Source organism: Electrona antarctica, assembly GCF_951216825.1.
Source record: "Electrona antarctica genome assembly, chromosome: 1".
In the NCBI taxonomy this organism is placed as follows: Eukaryota; Metazoa; Chordata; class Actinopteri; order Myctophiformes; family Myctophidae; genus Electrona; species Electrona antarctica.
This window is the reverse complement of record NC_136806.1, coordinates 19,529,022-19,549,918: the sequence shown is the minus strand read 5'-3', so window position 1 is coordinate 19,549,918 and position 20,897 is coordinate 19,529,022. Positions and strand designations below refer to the sequence as shown.

At 41.6% G+C, this 20,897-nt stretch overlaps 1 protein-coding gene across 2 annotated transcripts; it reads right to left on the bottom strand.

Annotated features, from left to right (window-relative positions):
- Positions 1-80: 80 nt before the first annotated feature.
- Positions 81-8,024, bottom strand: LOC306929729 (ubiquitin-conjugating enzyme E2 D2-like). Of its 2 annotated transcripts, XM_079510373.1 has the most exons (8): positions 7,525-8,024; positions 3,417-3,480; positions 3,249-3,280; positions 2,896-2,973; positions 2,518-2,623; positions 1,759-1,852; positions 1,490-1,545; positions 81-1,083 (listed from the first exon to the last, which is right to left on the bottom strand). In XM_079510373.1, exons 1-7 carry the CDS (start codon positions 7,546-7,548, stop codon positions 1,497-1,499), a joined length of 447 nt encoding a protein of 148 aa, XP_079366499.1. In that variant the 5' UTR covers positions 7,549-8,024; the 3' UTR covers positions 81-1,083; positions 1,490-1,496. The 2 variants fall into 2 exon arrangements, with proteins under 2 accessions (XP_079366499.1, XP_079366500.1); XM_079510374.1 differs by lacking the exon at positions 1,490-1,545 and having other exon boundaries at positions 7,525-8,021.
- Between the last annotated feature and the right edge of the window lie 12,873 nt (positions 8,025-20,897).

The following is a 20,897-nucleotide window of genomic DNA, read 5'->3' as shown; positions in this document are numbered from 1 at the left end:
TTTAGGCAATTAAACACAAGTTGTGACCGATGCTTAAGTTGAACCGAGCAAGTGCAAAAAATAAAGATCAATTAGATCAGTCTTGTTTGCTAGCAATTTTATAACCATAAATGAGAAATTCCCATTTAAAGAAATTCAATAAGTTACATTTTCTAAAGCAAACAGTACATCAAGATTGCAATTTGTTCAACTTTATTGAGAAAAAAAAAGTATCCATTACATAGCAGAGCTATTAGTTGATCGATCAGCCATTGAGAGCTTTGAATAATGAATTCAGTGCAAAAAGAGAACAGTGTGGTGGATGATGGATAAACTAATGGCTCTCCAATCTAAAAACAAACCCCCAGAAAAATAACGGTAACAAAAAGGGAAGAAAAAAAAAAACTTTAAAAGTGGACATATTTGCACTCCAATCTCTCATACTCAGCAGCACATGAACCGATTACGTCTATTATCGACATGCAATTTTTTTTTCCTCATTAACCTGCAGATTCTCTTTTTTTTCCTTTTTTTTTTGCAATTATCTATTCAAACAGTCAGTTTTAATAGTGTGTATAATATTCACAGACCTCGAGTTCCCTATAGGTTTACTGGTAAAAGCTCACAGATGTGATTGCACCATCTTGATCTCCAGGCCATACTGAGACAGTATGACGAGAAACTGTTGGGTGTTATCTTTTTTTCATTTGAGTTGGCACCTTCCCGTTTGGAGCGCAGCAAGAGGCGGCTCTTTACAATGTGGCTGTGGTACAGTTCTATACACATACATGCTCCATGAAGACTGGTCAGCCCTTGGCATCTTTTGGAAAAGCAGAAACGGGGCATGATGAAGACATATCTAAAAAGCATTTGGGTCAATTTAAGTTTTTTTTTGGGGGGGGTGGGTGGGGAGTGGGGGGAGAGGGCAGAAAAATCATACAAAATTACTGTTATTGGCTGATGACGTGTTGTGGCCAAATGGGCAAAGAAAAGTAAAAACAGTAATTGACAGTTTATTCCAGCTATATGATGACATCAATTCGGACTGGAAGCAAGGATCACATTGCGTACTTCTGAGTCCATTCCCGAGCCGTCTTGCTGTACCTGTTGATACGGAAAGTCACATTATTGGCCCAATAATTCAAACCTAGAATGGAATACGCCATGCCTTTTTAACCTTTTAATTGTTGGAAGTCAAAATCATGACCAAGATGCTCACACGTAAGTCGATGCAACAGCCATGGTCAAAACATAAGTTTGGATCCCTAGGAATATTCTTACAAAATATATACTGTGAAATCAATGCAGGAACCTCACTTTTCATGACCTCTTATGTGTACAAGCTACTTGTGAGTTGGAAGCTCATCTCTCCAGCCAAGCAAGCATGTGAGCAAATCTTAACAGCTCATCAATGCCGTTAATTAGTAGAGCCAAACGCTGCATCAGTGCCGAGATTTGGATGACCGACAATCTTCAACACACAGCCTCTCCCTCCTCCATGCGGACTGACCTTACCCTTAAAGCATGGCATACTTCTCTGTCCATTCCCTGGCTAGTTTATTATACCTGAGATGAATGAGGAGCAGAACATCTGCTTGGTTACAAGGCTCTGGATGGCCCATTTGGACGAGCCTTATTCACATTTTTACCATAATTGTACCATGCTCGTCCTTGCATTGCTGTGTTCCCCATTGCTTGTTGGAATTTTAACACCACATTACACAACTCCCAACACTTATTTTTTTGGTCGAGTACATTCTACATGTGATGGGAACTTACTTAGGGGGGTCTGTTTTGTAGATGCGTGCGATCTCTGGCACTAAGGGGTCGTCCGGGTTAGGATCACATAACAGGGAACAAATGGACAACAGTACTGCAAATAGAGAGAAACAGAATTACAGTAAACCACTTTCAACCCGTCTTCTCCATTTTGGACACATGACGTCAGCATGGAATGAAGCAAAATATAATCTCATGACTGAACACTGTCAGGTGAAGTCCTAATCTGCGATTTATGAAAACAGCATGAAACGAGCCCCAACCCCCACCGGCACTGTTTCCTAAACTATTCATTTATGTTTTGGTATATTGTTCCTGCTGTTCTACATACAGCGAACAAGGTGAAGAAATTGAAAATTGTTATCCAAGACCATTAGGGTTTAATGGAAGATCTCTAATCTTAAAACAATAACCAAAAATAATCTAGTGGGTTTATAGATATGCTATTTTCAGGCACAATATGTTTCTATAGAAGACATGGCTCTACATCAAAACCAGGTTGTCATGTATAACAAAACAGACGACCGTCTATACAGCTTTGGTGTGAGCTTGCCTTATTTCCACTGTCATTTCTATTGTGTTATAAGTTAGATAAAAGTTGATTTTCCAGACATCAAAGCGATTTTAAAATATACCGTACGCGTCGGAACACAAAATGTGCATGTTCGCTTTGTTTTGATCGATGGCCCACAGCACAAATAAAGAACAAAGTAACAAAGGTTTGTCTTATTATATAAATATATTTTAAGGTTCCCTTACCTTTAGAGATAGTTAATGCAGGAGACCACTGCGATCTCAATATATCCAGGCAGATGCTGCCGTTACTGTTAATATTTGGGTGATAAATTCTTGTGGTGAAGGCCACCTGACAGGAGAAGAGTTAGAAGAGATAAGGAATCATCATTGATTATGATCAGATTCTATTTAGTGTAACATCTCAAAACACTACAGTAGCTCTTACACAAAGTAACACTAAAATGGATGATACACCTGTTAATGGGTGCACTTTTTTTTTTAATGATGTAGCAGAAAATAGGTGTGTGTGTGTGTGTGTGTGAGAGAGAGAGTGTGTGTGAGAGAGAGTGTGTGAGAGAGAGAGACAGATATTGGCTCGTTTTCAAGTAGAGGCCTACTAACCTTAGGTGGTTTGAAGGGGTAATCTGTAGGGAAATGAATAGTCAGGAAAAATACACCACCCTGATAGGGACTGTCATTCTGCAAAGGACAAAGATATAGACGTTACTTGAGTCATAAAAGCATTTTAAAGCACTGGTACAGATCGTTTTGTTTTACACTGGGAGTCAAACCTAAGATATTAAATATTTCCCTGCCTCAAATATCTGCAGCTCACCAGTTCAGAAAAACTGTCTTAGTTGCATGTATTTATGCATTTGGATCAAGATTACCCTCAGACTTGTTTTGTGCCTTCAAAATAGAATGCATAAAGACAATGTGAAGACATTTGTTCCAGATCAGCATTTGATACTTACAGGCCCCATAATAGTAGCTTGCCAGTGAAACACTGCAAAAAAAGAAAGGACGAAAATAAATGTCAGGATTGATGATACTTCACTTTTACATAGGCTATAATACTGATGGGAATTCTTATAGAGGCCTAGGGTTGTGGGAAAACCTGCTGATAAATCTAGTATTCTTACAGTCATCGCCCACTGGTCCTGCAGAACACTGGGCAGGAGGATCCCTGGACAAGTCATTCAGTTCCTGAGACAGAAAAAGTCAGAACAGAAAAGTAGTCAATGTTTTGTTTAAAACGTGTTTAATCTAGCGTCATCTCAATAGAACTCCATTACCATTAGTGACACAACACTACAAGAACCTGTTCAACTTGAAATAATTTAGAAACAGTGCCATTTTTTTTTACACATTACTTCCTTACACACCACCACCCAAACATTTGAGAATGTGGAGTCAGGTGGGTCTGTGTATTTTTGCTTTCCCCATTAAGGTGACTGAACTTCACTGGCCTTACAACTCAATTATGATTCACCTGTGTCAACTATTCAATTCTACGATGAATCTGCATTACAGCTACTTGTTTTATACCGAGTAGTCAAGAAATATGTCCAAAACACACAATAGTGGTTGAGTTTCTATGACTTGTTTTGTTGATCTCAGCCTCCCCCAGTCATATCTCCCCTCAGTAGCAATAGCCTACAATTTAGAGTAGCGTGACAATTTCCCCAACTCTACCATGTACCTCCCAACACAGTGACTTAATACTGTATCATACATAATCATGTCGTGCCCAATGTGAATGCTCCTCAACCAGTAAAGGTGAAAGCAGAGAATGTGTAATTTGTTGAAAAGGGTAAAAAGCTAGGCTAGTTCACCTCCCGAACCTGGTCTGTGTGTCAAGTATACCCGAGTAAGAAAGGTAACCCCCAAACAGCGTCACCCGTGCTCATCATGACCATCTGAGCAGTAGGGATGTACCGATGTGATTTTGCCGATATAATAACTGCCGTTATGGCCGATTTTGTCCATTCTGAAAAAATGCTTATTAACCACAATGCCTCTTTATTCCAAAACTATGGCTACACAATCAGTTATTAAAATGTTGGCCCATATCCAAACAAACAGCTTGAATGTAGTATTTTTATTTAAAACTGTTCCAACTTGTGACTCTTTTGAAAGTTTCCCCAGAAAACAGATAGAATTTACAGCCATTCATCATCACAAAAGGCTTTTTCAGGCTTTAATTTTTCAACATAACATATGCTAAAAAAGTATATATTATTTCGATATAGATACCGATAATGCAATATCGGCCTATACCGATGTGATGACGATTAACTACTGTCCCTACTGAGCAGCCATCAGCTGTGTGATGCTGAACCCCCCCCAACAAAGCAAGGCCTCCCCTTTTGCAAAGGAAACAAGGGACACAGGTAGGGACAAAAGTGCATGGTGAAACTGTCAGAGGGAAGGGGATCAAGAGGTGACAAGGCCAAAGACTACATTTTTAACAACCTGTTTAATGCATCCACAGCAATGCAGCTTTTTAACACGCATTACTCAATGATCATTATCTAGGAGGAAATGGTCACTTCGTGGCATGCCAACTTTAAACGTTTCGCTGCCAGTCGATAAATCAACACCATCAATAAACAAGATCCCATTTAACCTTAAAGTATTCTTGAAACATGACGGCTAAAGCCTTCATCTTTCTGTGTTTCTCATAGAAAGATCAGAAATCTCATAGAAAGATCAGAAATTATTGGAAAATTACACATCACATTATCAAAGAGAAGATTTATGGATGTAGTGAAAGAGGACATGAAGTTAGTTGGTTCGAGAGAAGAGGAGGCAGAGGACAGGGTGAGATGGAGGCAGATGATTCGCTGTGGCGACCCCTGAAGGGAAAAGCCGAAAGGAAAAGAAAAAAAAGACATCAACGTTCAGGATTTCTCAGATGTGATAATGTGTACTTCTGTCAGAAGAGGAATGAATGGACAATGGACAGACATATAGAGAAACAAGCCAAAGGCTCACTGAGTCTGCACATATTGCAGCCAAAGGTAACCATGTGTCCCACCTACTGATGGGTGGGAACCTTTTTGCATTGCTCCCCTGGTTTATGTATCCATTTCCTGTTCAAAATGTCTCAAGACTCATTGCCAGGTGTGAAAAAAAGAAAAGAAAAAAAAAAAGACTGGCTTCTGTCAGCACAGGGAATAGGCGTTTGTTTATAAAAACCTGATGAGGTCAGTAGTGAAAGCCAAGTAATTAGATTCCAACTGTAGCATCATCAGATTTAGAGAAAAATGACTAGGTACGTTCAGTAATCTTATGACACATGGCATGCAAAAACATTCATGGCTTACTTCACTTACTGAGCCACACAGGCATGAATGAGCAAGTTGTTGCTCATTGCCGTATTGGACTATGCCACTAAAAAGAAAATTAACATTCAGAACCATGAACTGACCATAGTCAAAACAACTATTTTGCCCTTACATGATACTTGGGTGTTTCCCACACCAGAGTATGACAAAAGAGCAAATTGGTCACCATATAGTATGATCAATTGTCAAGCGAGTCCCCTATTGGAATGTCTGATCTCTTAAAATTGAGCTACTGTTGCAATCCCTGTATTGATCACCATCAGTAGTCTTCCATCTGTGGACTATTTGACGTTGGTGACAGACAGGTAGTCAGGTGAGCCTAATTCAACAGCCAAGTGGATCTGAATGTCTCAGTGGGTGTGGCAGGCAGGCTCAATGTAAAATTCAAATTAGTTTCACTAGGCAAAAGCCACCAACTGTTTGCCATCTGGTTACATATAGTATGCACCTGGATGGATCCAAAGTTCACTTTCCTTTTTATTTGGACTGCTTTATTACCAGTCCAAAATTTTAGCACATGATCTCTGAAAAGAGGTAAAGGTAATTGCTGCAGCAGAAAAACTTGCCAACTAGAGCGTAGTGTCACTAGTAATTGGCTGGTAGTGGCTTCTCTCCAAAGTCCACATCGAATGAAGCTTATCTACCTGCCATTTCTTTGCAATTAAACATGACATATTGAATCCTCTTATGACTGGGGTTCAAGACACTAGCTAAACACTGGCTGTTTTACATAAAGGAAAACAAGCAGAACGAGTTAGACTCAAACTGCAGTATGGCGTTGCAGGCATACTATGCCTGAAATGTCCGATATGACAACATGCAGGTCTACATTCTCCTTCTTGTAAGTGACTGCTTCTGACTAAAGGCTACTGTACAAATGCCCTGTGTCATACACAGATCAGATGTTATCAATTCCACAGGCAGCTCCGTCTCAGCATGGTAGATTGGCCCCTGCAATGCCATCATGTGCCAGGCAAGTTTTAGAAGGTGCTGATAGCCGTTGTAGAATTAGACTTGGGCACACACAGCAATTCCACACCATTATAGTTAGGTAAGCAGCACCACAGCAGGGCTATTTTTACGCCATGAGTCTTCTGGGCAACGCAGGGTCGAGTATAGGGAGAGGCCAAAGCAGGATACAGCCACGTTGAAAGAAGAAGAAACACTTCTTGTATGACAGCAGGGTTTGTATTTCAGGCCACAAGGAGGAACCCCTAAGCGAAACTTTGACATGTGCCGTTATGTATGCGACATATAGCCTAGCCTCGCACTCACCATCTCATGTTACATGTTTGACATGGGAGGCGAGAAAACAGTTGCCCCACACATTCAAACACTTGTGTAGCCAACACTAGCATGCTGAACCGTAAATATTAACGTCATAGTGAAAGGCCTACTATGCATTAAACATTAATAGCAAGGTACATTTAAAGAAACACTATACCAATTTTATCCCATTGTTATTCAATGGTGTGGTATTCCGTTGAAATAAGTGTCCGGCTATTAGGGATGAATAAAAAGGCCTCGTTACATCAGTAAATTAAACCATTGTTTGGGCCAGGCTCCACAACAGTTTTCACATATATTGCTTAGGCCTAAAAGCTCCATATTGTCCAAACACTTCGTAACGTTGAATGTGGAGATATAGTTGCCTTTCTTCCCAATTTACGGTAACACCCCACACATTTGAGAGGTGCATTTATTTGTTTGCGGCGCTCGAGGACTTGAAAGCTGTGTCATTCAAGCTTCAGTGTGGTTGGAAAAGACAGCAAGCTAACAGGCTAGCGTACTTAGCCACCTCAAATTCGTTTGAGGGTGTTTTGGCTGAACTGGGAGAACAAAATACACAAATAAAAGGTTCGATTTACAGTATAAGGTGAAACAAAGTGGAGCCAGTTACCTTGTTAATTCGCTTTAAAGCCATTGTGCCTGGGTGAAGGGGGCCGAGGAGGGCTGTCGAGGAGGACGAGGGTAGGCCAGCTGGGGCGATGCTAACTCGCTAGCATCTAGGAATTAGCTAGCTTTTGTGGCTGGCTTTTTTGTACGCGCTAGCTATCTAGGCTACACATACGCCGATGAAACAACCGAATTACAGAAGAGTGTCTAAAAATAAAAATCCTATATCCTTTTGTGTTTATATGTCTAACTGTAAACGTTGATTCAAAGCAGATTGGACTCTCTCCCGACACGATGGCGTGGCTTCACGCTGCTGCCCACCAACCAAGCAAGCGGCTTCTGTTCACTGTTCAGTTCAGACACACACCAACCGACCGCACCGACTCAAAATGTCTTCCGTAGCAGAAAATACAGCCGACTGACTGTCTGTGAGCCAAATTAATGTCAGTCACACCGGTCGGGTGCGCTCGATTTGTGACACCGCGAAACAATCAAGTTAAAACTGGCCAATCAGCTTATATGGACACTGAGTAATTTGTTTGCTACATAACAAGTTTGCCACGCAGTCCATCATCCCATGTTTCAACATACTGTCTGTCTGATGTAATTGTTCCACAATGAGAGTCAGCACAGATAGGAAAGGTGAGTAATAATAATAACAACAGTTGCTGCTCTCTGTTGATTGCTCAATCAGTGTTTTTGTTTTGTGTATTTCCTCCTCACCAACGGTGTTATTTGAGAGGACAGAATATGTGATAGATAGAAGAAATTGTATCTATTGTTTGCTTGTTTTGTGCCATGGTCATCAGCCAACTTTATTAATGCCAAATAATAATATCCAGTCCATGATGAACATGGACTGGATATTATTTATTATTTGGCTGATTCTGAACGAACACACATTGATTGATTGATTGAAATATTTATTAACAGTTTGCAGAATTACAGTACACTTCGAGCACAAACTCAATACAAAGGCTGTTAACTGTGAGTGGACGACCCAATTAAGCATTACACTTGTTTCCAACAGGGTCCACCATGTTCAATTCATCAAAACATTTAGAGACGTACAAATAGACACTTGAACAGAACAGGAATTCATCACACACACACACACACACACACACACACACACACACACACACACACACACACACACACACACACACACACACACACACACACACAAAATTAAATTTCAATTCAAAGGGCTTTATTGGCATGATGATGATTACCAAAGCAAAAGGCACAATACAGCAATACAATCAAAACAAAATGTGTACATTTGAAAGTCAGAATCTCCAATAAATCAATCTCTATGTACCAAGATCACTAGATGCAGATAGTGCAGGAATACACACAATGATTAGTCTTTAGGGTGGTTGTGTTCCATTTGATATCCTTCTATCACAGCAGCTCACAAATCTTGCTGCTGTGTTTGCACATTTTTGTACTTCGTCCAGCAGATATGGGAGTTTTTTGTCTCTGATGTCTTGGTACAGTGGACAGATGGTTAGGAAGTGTAGCTCGGTTTCCACTTTGTTCTGTGTGCAGTGGGTGCATATAGTCTGTCTTCTCTTGGGATACAGGTCTGCCTATGACAGCCTTTCTCGATCGCAAGACTGTGCTCCCTAGTTAAGATTTTCTTTGTTTTGGGTTACGGTGCTCAGGTATTCTGCCACAGTGTATTCTCTGTTTAGGGCCAGATAGCATTCTAGTTTACTCTGCCTTTGTGTTTTATAATTTGGCTTAGTCCAATGGGTTTTCTATCTGGTGGCTCTGTTTGTGTTTGTGCGCAGAGTTCCAGGGCTAAGGACTAAGGGGGCATATCTCTCTAGAGTTTCGCTGTGTGAGTGCCTTGTTATGGAGTGCATCTTGGTCACTTTCTTTTAGGTGGTTGTAGAATTGAAGTAATCTCGTGTCACCAGGCTTTCCACCTTGGAGGAAAGCATGTACCTGTCAAAATACTTCCTTAATGTCAACGAAGTCCATGATCACAACCTCAGAGGGAGTTCAACAAACCACGTTCAACCCAGATTCGGCTCAAACAAGGGGTTCAATAAATTTTGCTCCTACGCCACTAAAATATGGCCGTTAAGAAATGTGAATCCCTAGACTCCTTCAAAACCGCTCTCAAAGAGCACTTACAGGCGGCTGCAATTCAAAACTGGCCCCTGTAAAAGAGTAAAAGTCCCCCCTCCCTCTATTATTCTATAGCCTACTCTACTGTATACGTTTTCTCTTTTTTTCTAACCGTGTTTTTGATGGGTTTTTTGTGCATAGATGTGTATATTTATGTCTTTAAATGTTTTGATGAATTGAAAATGGAGGACCCTGATGCAAACAAGTCTTAGTGCTTTTTTTGGTTTTATCTACTTAGCAGTATTTGTATTGACCTGTACCTTCCTTGAACTGTACCCATTCTGCAATCAATCAATCAATCAATCAATGAAAGCGCTGGGTCCAAAATGTAAAGTGTTTACAGTGACTTGTCATATATATTTGATATACTGTCATATATCCTGATCGATGCCAAATTTTGCACACACACTCCCTGGATGCCAATGATGAACCTCTGCCCCAAACTTTCCAGAACAGTCTGTTATAGCGCCACCAGGAGGCCGACTTTTGTAAAACAATTTTTTTTATATTACTCCTCCAGATTATGTCCAGAAATCCTGCAAATTGTTTCACAGTATCTCTATAGTCATGTGTTCGAGACGGATCTGTCCGATATTTCATCCTAATTGGCTAACATATTGGCTTTCAACGTTTGCAGGATTGGCCCGTTTGGAACAAAAAGCCTCAAATCATGCACGCAGCATGCAATTTACGTGAAATCTTTCACAGACTTTCCTACTAGGCTGAGGAATATATCCCACCTTTTTCATATTGGCCTGTTATAGGCTGTAGCGCCACCAACAGGTGGATCTTTGCAAAACACATTTTTGGAACAAAATGCCTCAAATCATCAGGCAAGAAGAAATGCCACCCTTTTCAGATTGGCCTATTATAGCGCCACCAGGAGGCCACAACCAGACCTGCCCTGGTGGAGACCTGTGCCCCGAGGGGCACTTTATCTAGTTTTATTTGGATCTGGACAAAAAGACCAATACACGATAGATAATAATAATAATAATAATAATAATAATAATAATAACTTTATTTATATAGCACTTTTCTGGACGGAGTCACAAAGTGCTGTACAACACAATCAATAAAAGCAGGAAAATCGAACAAAATTTGATAGATGCAACATAGCAAATCAACAACTTACAGTCAGCTGGCCAACAGTAGAAAGCATATTTAAAGATGCAATATAAAAAACAACAATGTAATAGATAATAATACCGACAAAGTTCAGTGAAAAAACATTTAACGGGGCAGGAATGCTTTTCTGAACAAATACGTTTTGAGAAGATATTTATTAAAAGATGCAATGGTATCTGCTTGTCGGATGGATTTGGGAAGGGTATTCCAAATTTTAGGGGCACGGATGGAGAAGGCTCGTTCTCCCTTGTTTACACGATGGAATTTCTCGGGAACCTTTAGGAGAGCCCTGTCTGAAGACCTAAGGGTGCGGGGAGGGTTATAGGGGTGTAGGAGATCAACAAGATATTGGGGTGCCTGGCCCATTTGTACCTTAAATGTTAATAAAAGGATTTTAAAGTCAATTCTAAAAACAACAGGAAGCCAGTGAAGTGTAGCCAGGACCGGAGTGATGTGGTGATTGTGGTCCCGTCTCCTGGTGTTTGTCAGGAGTCTGGCGGCAGCATTTTGGACAAGTTGTAAGCGGGAAATAGATTTATGGGTTAGGCCTGTGTATAGTGCATTACAATAGTCTAAGCGTGATGTGATGAATGCATGGATAACTTTTTCTAGGTCGGGAACTGTTAAAAATGGCTTGATTTTAGCTATGCTTCTTAATTGGAAGAAGCATGCTTGCACCGGTTTGGCTACCGGTGTGATGTTCATAGCCATGTCTGCTTTTTTTAGAGAATGTCGGTGTCGCTTGGAGGGCCAAAGAGAACTATTTCGGTTTTATTTGCGTTGAGCTGGAGAACATTTTGGGACATCCAACTATTTATGTCCAGGAGGCATGCCTTAAGGGCGACTAGACTGTCAGGGGAAGGGGACTTTATGGGGACATATATTTGGGTGTCGTCTGCATAGCAATGGAAAGTGAGGTTATGTTTATGGATAATGACGCCTAAGGAGAGCATGTAAACTGAAAACAGTAGGGGACCAAGTATGGAGCCCTGGGGGACACCACAGGTAAGTGGGGCTATGGAGGAGGAGGCATCTCCGGACGTGACAGAAAAATACCTATTTGCCAGGTAGGATCGGAGAAGTTCCAGGGCTGTTCCCTGCAAACCAACCCATGTCTGCAGGCGGTTGAGTAAGATGGGGTGGTCCACCGTATCAAAGGCAGCACTCAAATCCAACAGAAACAGTACTGCACAATCTCCGGTATCAGTGGTGAGAAGTATGTCATTGGTGACCTTTATGAGTCTCTGTGCTATGATGGGCTCTGAAACCTGACTGAAAGTTTTCAAATAAGTTATTATTGTTCATGAAAGTTGTTAACTGGGAGCATATGACCTTTTCTAGAACTTTCGACAGAAATGGCAGTTTGGAGATGGGCCTGTAGTTTTGTAGCTCAGAAGGATCCAGGTTAGGCTTCTTTAAGAGGGGTTGTACTATGGCGTGTTTGAAGGCGGCGGGGAAAGTAGCAGTGGATAGGGAGGCATTTATAATGGCAAGGATGTGGGGTGAGACTGTGGTGAGCACTTCTTTGAGCAGTTTGGTTGGTATAGGGTCCAATTGTGAAGTGGAGGATTTCATTGAAAGAATAATATCTCCTAATGTGTGAGATGTGACGGGTTGAAAGTTATGTAGATAAACTGAGATGGTTGGAGCGGTGGGGGAGGTGTTGTTGGGGGTTATTTGGGTTCTTGATGATTCAAACACTGATGTGAAGAAAGTTATATTACGGTCAAAACGTTCAAACACAGAGCTCATGGTTGTGGCTCCCAAGTCACTGCTCCAGAAGGTTGGAGGTTTCTACTCCATGTGGATGGGAGCTCCATATCTCTGTAAGGATAAATGAAACATCGTCTTCTCCAGATAGACAGACTTCCCATGATAGCTGAGATACAATTGTTTAGTTTAGACAGCTTTTTTGTATTTGTCTTTTGCAATCCTCCCTATTGCCTCCCAAACACAAAGACAATAAATTGACAGTTACATCCCAATTCCCAAGCCCACAATACAGTCCATACAAATCAAATGGGCAGCCAGCTATTTCTAAGATAGTAACTTTTTTTTCAAATTTCATTATATCTAATTGACGTGTGTCATTGTGATCAAACCAGTCTAGTTTTACAGTTCTGTGGGTTTTTAGATTTACACCTAAGGGGACCCATAACAATGGGTCCGCGACCCTTTATAGTGTGCATCATTTAAAGATAGGCGTTCTTACGGGTGCTTCAAATGCCACTGAACAACTTCCACAGAAATGAATAGCAGGGGGCGGGGCTGTCCGCACTTTATCCTTTATACATCTGTTGTTGTATGATAAAGGGGGAGGGGTTAGGGGAGGGGATGATATTGTGATGTCACTATATCACTGTCATTTCGATTGGGCCTTTTGACCTGGGCCTCAATTGGGCCTTTTGAAAAAACAAAAATACACAGAGCAGACATATTTCAATATTCTAACCATACCTGGGGGTCTATTAGACTAGAGTAACATTAACTCCCTAGATACATAGGCCTCATTCACACTGGTTCCGTCCATCCGACGTGTCCACACGTCCTAGGGAATCCGGGTTGCAATGACATGTGTACACGTCCTAGAGCATCTTCAATGATATCAGGCGAGAGAATAATATTCTGAATTTTTTCCTTTTTTTTATTTTTGAGTGAGACTCTAAGGCCACCGTACGCTTCGCTCTTCGTTCATATTAGCGTCCCGTTCACTTAGCTGTTAGCGCAGCCGAAAGAATGCCTTGTATCTGCTAATCCAGGTCGCTCTCCGTGGTTTTGATCTGATGGATATACTAAGCGCTTCATTTCTGATTTCTCATCCGCCTCTCGTTCAAAATATGAACGCTTTGGAATATTTAGCGATATAATGAAAACGAGAGCAAGGTACTGTAAGCGAGGAAAATATTTCCCCCTCCCCCGGATTGTTTCCGGGGGAGGGGGTTCAGAGTAAAAGCGGCCATGTTTTCCCGGCACCCCAGAGCTCCTATTTTGAAGGAATCCCGAGACTGAATGACCGCCCCAATGCATTTCCAATGGAAGTCACATGGTTTGACCAAACATTTTTGTTTGATGGGGTGGAGGGGGCAGAACACAGCCATCAAACAAAAATGTTTGGTCAAACCTTGTGACTTCCATTGGAAATGCATTGGGGCGGCCATTAAACACGGACAAGACACGTACAAGACAGCTGTCTCAATAGTGTGAATGAGGCCATACAAAACAGAAAAAGTACAAAAATCACGGCACTCCATCTTTGAGATTTTGCGATGGTCTCTTTGTCTTGTGGTACTGCGTGTAGGATACTTTTTATTTATTTATTTGACAGGGACAATGCTCATTAATCAACATTTCAGTTTTCACTTCCATGTAAATGTGCCAGAGTTAGCCATAAGCTAATTTACATCTGTAGTCCCTGAGCAGGCTCTTAAAATGGTAGTAAAACTAAACATACAGTACAATACAATGCAATACAATACAGATAAAAGAAAGACAGAGTGTATAGTGTGCCAGCACACAACACCATGCGTTGATGCCATGTGTGCATATGTGCCAGCACCCAACACTATGTCCATACAAAAACACAATACAATACAGATAAAAGAAAGACAGAGTGTATAGTGTGCCAGCACACAACACCATGCGTTGATGCCATGTGTGCATATGTGCCAGCACCCAACACTGTCCATACAAAAACACAATACAATACTGTACAATACAGGAACAGATCAACATGGTACAGGGGACAGAACAACTGCAAAGTGAAGTGAAAAATGACACCGGTGATGAATACTAAATAGTGCTGATAGTTACTCATGATTACAGATTTGATTTGTTTTTAGCCACCTCTTCAGGTTAAATTTGAAGGTCAAATAGTTGGAGGTCTCTCTTACTTCTGTAGGGAGACTGTTCCAGTGATGGGAGGCTCTAACAGAGAAGACTGTTTTACCAAACACACTACGTCTGATTGGCACTTCACAGTCTCCTCTGGTAGTTGCACTTGTTGCTCTGTCACCACTGTCCCTTCGATTTATGTACTGTTTCAGTGGTGGAGGTGCAAGTCCATTTAAGATTTAAAGCATCTGCAAAATGTTTGAAGCTGTCAATAAGTAAATAAGTTGTACTTTTCAACTATATGGCAATGGTGGTAACGGTTGGGCTTTTGGTCCAGTGTTTTTAATGTCTGTTTGTAAAGTGATTCTATGGGTTTTAACGTTGTCTGATTTGTCTGTGACCAGGTTGTGAAACAGTATGTTATGTGTGAAAAAATCATAGCATGCATGAAGAGTTTAGCTGCGTCTGTTGTGAGATATGGTCTTATGTGTCTGAAGTTAGATAGATTGAATTTGATTTTATTGGCTACATGTCAAGTTTGAGTCTAGTGTGATTCCAAGATATTTAAATTCTGATACTACCTGAATGCTGTGACCCTCGATAAGAATATCAATGTCAGGGTCAGTGGAGTTACGTGAGAAGAACATACAAACAGTTTTTTTTGTGTTCAGATGCAAACGTGAGTTCCTCAGCCAGTCAGATACATGGAGCATACACACAGTGTGTGACTGTCAATTTGTCATGTGGTACTGCGTGTAGGTCCAGGATGCATTGTGGGTCATGTTCTGATGGTTTCCAGCCTCAGGTCGCCAAGTTGAACTTGCACGCATGCACACGCACACACGCGCGCACACACACACACACACACACACACACACACACACACACACACACACACACACGGTGGACATAACCAAAGTGAGTGTATACTGTAGGCCTACATTCTCGAAGTGGGGTCAGGGGACCCCCATGTGGATCCTTAAGGGGATTCCAGGGTCCAGCATCAGAATTAGCTTAACCACTTTAACCCTACATCGGCTAATAAATAGCCCATCTACAATTCTCATTTGTCAAGTGCAGGCAGCCATGTACAGGATTGTGTGTAATGCTCTAGATTCACCACTAGAGGGCAGTCATCCCCTTCAGTTATGCAGTGACAGCAAATTCTCCTCTTTAGAAACATCTCACCATCACAATCACACTCACACTCTCCCAGACTATACAATTTAATGCTCTTGCAAATGATTTATACATTGGTCGATTATTTGAAAAATATAACCTTAACTATTTTTCATTTAATCATACGAGACTAGAGTATTTATCAACCTATGTTGGTAAATTAGGCAGGTCTACAGTATAGTATTGGACATTTGTCAAGACCCTGAAATGAACTCTATACTTAAAACTGATCCTGACACTTTTATATATAGTGTATATAGGCTCTCTCTGGACATGAATTTGATGTGATCAAACCAAGTATGCATGCTGTCAAAGTTGAGTTTTTATACACATGATGACCTCTCTCTCTCTCTCTCTCTCTCTCTCTCTCTCTCTCTCTCTCTCTCTCTCTTGCTCTCTCTAAATTCAAATTCAAAGGTGGTTGGAATTTGAGAGACCTACATTGCCAATTTATGTGTGAAATAAAAACAAAAATGATGTAGGCTACAATTAGATAGGCCAACTAGAATTGACGGCCTACCGGTATGTGTGTGTGTGTGTGTGTGTGTGTGTGTGTGTGTGTGTGTGTGTGTGTGTGTGTGTGTGTGTGTGTGTGTGTGTGTGTGTGTGTGTGTGTGTGTGTGTGTGTGTGTGTGTGTGTGTGTGTGTGTGTGTGTGTGTGTGTGTGTGTGTGTGTGTGTGTGTGTGTGATTGGAGTATTTATTAACAGTTTGCAGAATTACAGTACATTTCAAGCACAACTCAATACAAAAACTGTTAACTGTGAGTGGACGACACCATAAAGCATTACACTTGTTTACAAGAGGGTCCACCGTTTTCAATTCATCATAACATTTAGAGACATACAAATATACACTTCTATATAGCCCAAAACAAGAAATCATCATAAAGGGGGAAAAAAACATATACAGTGAGGGGAAAAGGGGTGGGTGGGGGATTCAGATTTTACGGGGGCCAGTTTTGAATTGCAGCCGTCCGTAGGTGCCCTTTGAGAGCGGTTTTAAGGAGTCAAGGGATTTGTGTGTGTGTGTGTGTGTGTGTGTGTGTGTGTGTGTGTGTGTGTGTGTGTGTGTGTGTGTGTGTGTGTGTGTGTGTGTGTGTGTGTGTGTGTGTGTGTGTGTGTGTGTGTGTGTGTGTCTAACGTGGTAGGTGGGACAGAGTGAGGCCAGCGGGCAGGGTAGTGTTGTAGGTTGTTGAGAGGTTAAACGCTCCTCCTCAGATGGTTGAAAGGGGGTCGAGGCCCCTCACAGCAGGGGGTCTGAAGCTGTGAGCGGGTATAGTGCTCGGCTTTAGGTCGGGATGTACTGATCAAGGGGCCTTTGATTCCATATCAGACTCTGGAGGAGCTGAGAAGAAAGAGGAAGGATTTGTTTGGATTTTCACGTTTAGCTTTTGTTAAGCAAAGCCTGATAGAATGCTAAAAGGTGTGTTTAACATTTGCTGCATGTGTCATTTTTGCAAACCCGGTCTGCACCCAAACATGGTGAAATAGCACGGATTGGCAATTCTGTACATACAATATAGAAAACACAAAAATCTTACATATTACACTGAAATCGTAGACCGTGACGGAGGGGCGCCACATCACCAACATCTGGCTTTTTCAGACACAAGAGCAGTGCCCATGTTGGACAACCGGAAATGCATGCCCCACCCAGTTATTATGTATGTGTCCCTTGTATGCCCATATGGAGTTATTTGTCAAGCATGCCAAATGAGGCTTTTGTGCTGGTTCTGGACAACCGGAAATGCCGAGTACCCCTGTCTGTGTCCCTTTTTATATGCCCATATATGGAGATTTCTGTATGTGTCTTTCTGTGTCCCTTTATTCCTATATATGTAGTTCTGTATCAGGCATGCCCAAATATGGAGTGTTGTGATGTCAGAACAGGCCAGCTTATGGAGTTCTGTGTCAGGCGTGTGAATTCCGTTTGTGTCCGACTCCGAGCAAAGGCATGGCTGAGGCATGGTAACGCCCCGCCTGCCTGTGATTGGTCTACTGACACTGCCCGTCTTGACTGTCCTCCGAGACGCAGGTTAGGCAGAGGTTTGCCTCTTCTAAAAAACTAAAACTTACAAGTTAGCGTTCTCTTGTAATCATACCATACTACTTGTATTATTTCCCACCACGGAGTAACCTCGCATCAGACTATCCAGGCATCCAGCATATCCACCTCGGAGGACAGTGTCGGTAGGCCAATCACAGGCAGGCGGGGCGTTACCATGCCTATTCTCGGACACAAACGGAATTCACCCGTGTCAGGCATGCCCAAATATGGAGTGTTGTGATGTCAGAACAGGCCAGCTCCATATATGGACACTGGGCAGGGGCACTGTCCAGAGCACTGTCCAGAGCCTTTTGTGGCGGTTCTGGGTCCGCCCGAGTCGACACCGGGCACTGCACTCCGGATTTGAAGTCGTTGGGGCTAACTGTTCTCGAATGACATGCATTACAGCCGTACACACGTACGTACGTACAGACAGACATGGTGCATTTATAGATAGATGACATCATGTGGCAGCCAAGTCTATGGACTTTTAATGTTTGTCTTATTCATGCTCCTCCAAAAATCAACAGGCCCCCGTGGCAGCCAAGTCTATGTATGAACTTTTGCTTTAAGCAGTGACTTCATGTGGCTGCTACAGTGGGCACTCACTTCACAAACGTTTTTTTTTTTTTTAATTATTATTATTTTGTTTGAGGGGTGGGGTCCGTGTAAACACATGCAAACAATGAAGACAACAGTATGCAAACACAAACATTGAAGACAAAAGTGAGGACGCAAATTGTGATTGGCCAGAATGAGATGACGTATGATGATAAGAGCGCCCCTCACTTCATAGGAGTGTGATTTCTTTTTTTATCACAACAGAAGACACGTGCAGCTGTGGACCAGTGCAGAGTAGACCGTGTCCTACCTGAAACCCCACCCCTGCTCCATGGCAGAACCACATCTGACTTTGGTACGGATTTCCAATTTTCAATACTTTTACTTCTACTCCACTACATCTCGGATCCAAATATTGTACTTTTACTCCACTAGTTTTTGAGTGGTGTAAACCACTCCTACAACTGGCTTTTTTGTGCAGAAAAAATGAGCATGGTTGCTATGTTCACCCTGTTGTAATGACGTAATGAAATCACACCCGGGTGAACAGGGTGAACATAGCAACCATGCTCATTTTTTCTGCACAAACAAAGCCAGGTAATGAAATCACACCCGGGTGTGATTTCATTACGTCAGACATGATTTCATTACGTCAGACAGACCTTACACCACTCAGTTCACACGGGTGTGATTTTTTGAAAACGAGTTACTAGTTATTTAGTTTTGTTTGTAGATTTTGATTATTGTTATTAGAAAACATATACCACTTCAGCATGTTTGATGAATTGAACAAGGTGGACCCTCTTGTAAACAAGTGTAATGCTTAATTGGGTTGTCCACTCACAGTTAACAGTCTTTGTATTGAGTTTGTGCTTGAAATGTACTGTAATTCTGCAAACTGTTAATAAATATTTCAATCAATCAATCAGCACTATATACATTTTTACCATTTGAAAATAGCCGATCTACAAGCTCACAATGCGTCGTAGGTGTGCTATTTTCAAAAGACGTTGAAATGGCACATTCTACACAATGAGAATGTTCTACTTTGAGTACTTTACAGTACATTTTGATACCAATTATACTGTTCTATTATTTAATTCCGGACTTTTACTAGTATTTTCATACTATTAGCCTATAAGTTAAAAAATCACACCCATGTGAACTGAGTGGTGCAAGGTCTTATATAGCCTGATCAGCTGTGGTCTGACGTAATGTCAGTGACCATAGTAACCATGCTCATTTTTTTGGGTCCCACGTACAGGTACACACACGTACAGGTACACACATACATAGACACAAACAGACAAAGCTGGTTGTTGGAGTGGTTTGCACCACTCAAAAAAATGACACTTGTGTGAAGTGAGGGGCGCCCTTATCATCATACATCAGCCAATCAAATCATCACATTCCGTGCTACAAACACACAAAGCTGTGCATAGGAACGCCCCTCAAAAAATGTGAGTACTTTTTCCACCACTGGGTATACGGGTATAGTCGGACTGCCTCGGACACACACACATGAGAAGAAGAACATTTTGTCAGAGTCAAGCTTTTGTCATCATGTTGTCTTAAGGCTTCTGTGCAGCAGTCCACACAAGAGTGAGGTTATTTTTATATCAGTACACTAGTGGATGGGCTGATATTTTGCTGATAAGTTTGTTTTTATCCCATGCACGAGGGGGGGGTGAGACGGGCCACCGTGACAATTATAAGAACTCTTTATTTAACCTTTGAAAGGTGATTCAAATGTTCTTATATGAGGATTAAAGACTAAAGACACGTTATTCTGTTAGAGCTGAGTCGATATCCATCTGATCTGAGTGTATTCATTTTTGACCGTTAGGTGGCGACATAGGCCTACACCAGTGCTCTCCTGGTCCCGCTCACATCAAACCGCGAGATAGAACGACGTCTAGACAACAGGAACCAATTTAGTTTTTGAACTGCTTCACTAGACGGTATTAGAGTCGAGAACAAAATATGTTGTTTTCTTCCGCATGCATTTCATGATGATTTTTCACAGTTCAAATGCCTGTGTCTTCACGAGACAAATTTCAGACCCCTATAGAGATTTCAACGTCAGGCCTTATTATACTAGGCCCTTCAAAACCCTGGCTGGACACTCAGGCCCGGTTGGGTTGGTTGGTCATTTTAGGCGTGTTTGTTCGAACTAATCATAAGCCACAATAAAGAAACCTCACAAACGTGAACTGTGCATTGTGTAGCTAGTAGCCAAGTCAACTATGCGGACTGTTCTGGTGTGCATTCATGGTTTTGCAGCAACAAAGGCGCCGCTCATGCGGTGTCTGTGGTATTTTCTGTAACACTGACTGACTCAGAGAGATGAAGCAAACTTTGGTGAATTGTGAGGTGCGGGCGGGCAGATGATGGCTGCTGCCTCAACATTTCAAATGTCACAGGGGAATTTGATCCGCTCTTTTTTTCATTCTGTCCGAGTTAAGAAGCCACAGGACGCTGTAAATTT